Below are 4,047 nucleotides of genomic sequence, written 5' to 3'. Positions count from 1 at the left end.
AAAAGCTGTTTGTCAAATAAGACTCCAACCACTTCCGGGATTAGAGGAAAACTTTGGCTATATTGTTCTTCGAGGGCCTCGGCTAACTGCCTCTTCTCTAGCAGTTGCACTGGTGTGTGCCTTTGGCTTGATCTGCCCTTTTTTTCTCAGGCAGGTATACCCTCCCCCATCAGGTATACCCTCCCCCACCAGATACAAAGCCCTATCACTGAGGTACATATATACATCCCAACCATCTAAGACGTGTTTAAACTTACGCAATTTAAAAGTTCTTGAACACCTTAACTTCCCCATTCTCATCAACCTTTACACAGGGAGCATTTACAGGTGGGTGGATTCACACACAATGAAAGAAAAGCAGAAGTCAGGGTTTGCCAACAATACAGACTAAATACTTTATTAGGTTCCAAAATGAGAAAACGGTACTGTTAACTACTTCAGTATAAATCTACCACCCTCCTCAAAGAGCCTGCCTTAGCATCCACGGCGCCCCAGTCGTTGAAGCGCCGGTACTCTTGAGGTCTGAGCAGGTACTGCCTGCCTCGGTAGTTGGGCATCTCGTAGAGGACCCAGCAGCCTTCCAGCACGTGCAGAGAGCGCACCTCACTGAGGTGGAAGCGGTCCTGGATGCAGGCGCAATCTTCATTCAGCTCCATCATGAGGCCTTTGTGGTCTTCTCTCTCATACAGCCGCATTCTGTGGGAGCCTGTCTGCTAGGGAAACAGAAAGATTAGAGAAAGGCCATGGAGTCTCTTCCAGAACTCACCCAAGCAAACGGCGGGACAGATTGGCTGGCTGAGACAGGAGGCTGCCGGTGTGAAATCGGGGCCTCTGAGATTCAGGAGAGCTATGTACTGACAGACCAGCTGACATTGCAAGCTCCTACATACCCAGTTTCTGTTTTTCATCTAGAAGGTGGAATTTTTAAGATATTGAATCCAGATTTGAGTCAAAAATTCAAATATCTTAATTTCTAATTCCCTGTGTTTGTTCTAAGCTGTATGTTGAAGGAAATATAAATAATGTATGTTGATTAGTAGTTTTTTAGTTTTACATATGTTTACATATATATATGTGTGTGTGTGTGTGTCCGTCAGTAAAATAGATTTTTTATTCAATTTTTGTTTTTTGAGAATTTCATACAATAGTACAACTTATTTTGTTCCCCAAAGTCCCATTTCCCCTATTCTGTAATTCCCTAGGCTGGCTTCAAACTCAATATCCTTCAACCTTGCTTCCTGGATGCTAGGATTACAGGTTATCCCTGTGCCTGGCTAAAGTAGAGTTCAGAAAAATCAAAGTCCTCTGTGGAGAGTTAATTTACATACCCACTTAACCGAGGATTTAACTGGCTTTCAAAACTAAGGAAATTCCAAAATTGGTTTCTGCCTTTACACGGTGTTTGATCACCAGATTTTTCCATGTTTGCTGTTCCTCAGTAAAGTGTAATTAACTCTCTTATCAGAAATTCTTTTATAGATAAAGGTCAATCTGACCAACCAGCTTCCCATTTACAAATTTTGTTTTATATTCCAGCATAAGACTGCATTCATTGAGACAACCTTTGAATTAACCTAATGATAACAATGATAAAGTGGATTTTTTTTTTCTGCATAGAGTCTTTCTTACAATTCTGTCTTCCTGCCTGTGTCCCTGTGAATGTAGGCAGGCACTTAAAGCCCACTTAACCCTTAGATACTTTTACAGAAAAAAAAGTCTTTCTGGATCCCACATCAGTAAAACCGTGAGGATCCTTGGGAAGCAAGAAATGAAGAAAGGAAGTCAAACAGGACTCACGTGGGGGATGAGGCGGCAGGAGCGGACAGAGTCACTGAGGCCCATCCACTGCTGGTAGTCAGGGTAGTCCCCGCGCCTCAGGAAGTACTGGTGGCCCTGGTAATTGGGGCGCTCATAGAGCATCCAGCAGCCACTGTCCACTCGGATGGAGTTGCAGCGGCTGAAGTAGGTCTGCAGGTTGGGGCAGTCGGTGCTGCACTCATAGCAGCGTCCCTGGAAGCCGCGGTCCTCGTAGAAGGTGATCTGTAAAGGAAGAGCAGTATGGATGAGATCATTTTTTCCTTGTGTTAAGGCCGGTCCCTCTGACATTTTGTTTAGTTTGCATTCTGCTCACCTTCCCCATGGCTGACCGTGGTGAGTTCAGTGTCGAGCCAGAGAGCGGCCAGTCTATATAGCAGGAGGGTTGCTGCGTTAGCGGAACAGCACAAAAGGGGCCCCCGGGGCTGAGGGGGTTTTACATGCTGCATTCAGTGGCCGTGATTGTAGATTGGCCTGGTTCTCTGGAGTGTTCCAGTGCTGCCCTGGATGAGCTGCTGGGGGTTGTTTTATTTGGATTCTTACTGTTTTTTAAATAATCAGCAAGTCAGCCTGAACTTTTGACCTGAAGTCCATGTCCCGACATTATACTTGTTAAGTCTGGGAGAAACCTGTGCCTTTGTACACGCGCCCCCTGAAGCTGAGAAGACTGAATTCTGCGAGTACTGCAAATGTTGACTAGTCTCTCTGTACGACAGAGACTTGCCAAAGTTATTTCTCCTTCCCACTTACTTTCTTTACAGGATTTGCTGGTTCAGACAGGACACAAGTCTAGATTCTGATCTTTGTTCTTCTTGGCGTGTTGAATGGATGCTCAGGACCTAACCGCTAGCTCTCCTTTGGTGAGGGTACACTGTGTGACTCAAAATCAGCCCCCTGTAATCAGCTTGTGCTAAGAACAAAGGGAAAGGAGCCTATAGCCCTAAGATCCAAGACTGACAAGAATGTCTGAATTGCTTTCTCATTTCCAAGGCCAGGGAAAGTCCTAGAATTTCCTATGGAAGAGTGAGATTTGAACCCAGGCTGCAAGGACACCACAAATCACACCTCAGAGAAGTCACCTTGTGGGAGATTGAATGACGAGAGGGAAAGAAGAGAACGCAATCAAAACAAACAAATGAGGAGGAAGGAAGGGCATCCTCTATCATTCGGCAACTCCGGCTCCTCTACCCAGGACCCGTTATTCGCCTATTAAATAGGTACCCTCAGATAAGATTACTCAGAGTGATTTTGTCCACACAAGGACAAATCTAAGGCCAACATGCCACCCACAGCATGCTGGACAGAACCTTTCTCAGCCCAAAGGACCAACCACTTCTTTCAAATATTTTCTAGCAGTTTTGTGAATCAAATATCATATCTCATGGATGCTAGACAGAGTTCTGCTAATGAAATAACTCTCTCTCACCACACACACACACACACACCACACATACCACACACACACACAACACACACCACACACATCACACACACACACCACACACACACACACCACACACACACACCACACACACACCACACACACCACACTACCCTGTGGCCCAGCTCTGTCACTTCTTTATTTACAGAGTTGTCTGTGTTCTAGCATCCCTCCAACATGGGAAAGGGGTAACAATGTAGCCAGCGATGCAAATCCACCCTGATCTCTCATGTCCAATCTGCAGTCTTCCACCCTCTCTTCCTCCTCACCACCCCACAGGGTCCCACGATGTAGCCTACAAGCCTTGAACATACTGCAATCCTCCTGTCTCAGACACCTTGGTGCTGTGATTATAGACATGCAATGCCAAATCTGAGCTTCCCCCCACTTTCCTCTCTCCTTTCCCCTCCATCCCACTCTGACTCTTCTGTGTGTGGTAGTGGTGAGGATTGAACCCAAGGCCTTGTTCATGCTAGGTTAGTGCTATCCCACTGATATTCTCCACACAGACCTCCACTTTTTTTTTTAAATATTTATTTATTTATTTATTATGTATACAATAGTCCATCTGTGTGTATACCTAAAGGCCAGAAGAGGGCGCCAGACCTCTTTACAGATGGTTGTGAGCCACCATGTGGTTGCTGGGAATTGAACTCAGGACCTTTGGAAGAGCAGGCAATGCTCTTAACCACTGAGCCATCTCTCCAGCCCCCAGACCTCCACTTTTTTCGAGCTTCCTCAAACCACACAACCAAGGCACACATCTTAGCCACAACTTTTCTATTGCTGGC

The 4,047-nt window shown here is 45.7% G+C and overlaps 1 protein-coding gene across 3 annotated transcripts; it reads right to left on the bottom strand.

Annotated features, from left to right (window-relative positions):
- Positions 1-437: 437 nt before the first annotated feature.
- Positions 438-2,140, bottom strand: LOC130869691 (gamma-crystallin C). 3 transcript variants are annotated; one of them, XM_057762074.1, is made up of 3 exons: positions 2,132-2,140; positions 1,794-2,040; positions 438-706 (listed from the first exon to the last, which is right to left on the bottom strand). In XM_057762074.1, the coding sequence occupies exons 1-3, from the start codon at positions 2,138-2,140 to the stop codon at positions 438-440; spliced, it is 525 nt and encodes a 174-aa protein (XP_057618057.1). The 3 variants fall into 3 exon arrangements, with proteins under 3 accessions (XP_057618057.1, XP_057618055.1, XP_057618056.1); XM_057762072.1 differs by having other exon boundaries at positions 438-713; positions 1,798-2,040; XM_057762073.1 differs by having other exon boundaries at positions 438-710; positions 1,798-2,040.
- Between the last annotated feature and the right edge of the window lie 1,907 nt (positions 2,141-4,047).

The sequence above is a fragment of the Chionomys nivalis genome, chromosome 2 (assembly GCF_950005125.1).
Source record: "Chionomys nivalis chromosome 2, mChiNiv1.1, whole genome shotgun sequence".
Classification (NCBI taxonomy): Eukaryota; Metazoa; Chordata; class Mammalia; order Rodentia; family Cricetidae; genus Chionomys; species Chionomys nivalis.
The sequence above is the reverse complement of the archived record's forward strand: the minus strand, read 5'-3'. Positions and strand labels throughout refer to the sequence as shown.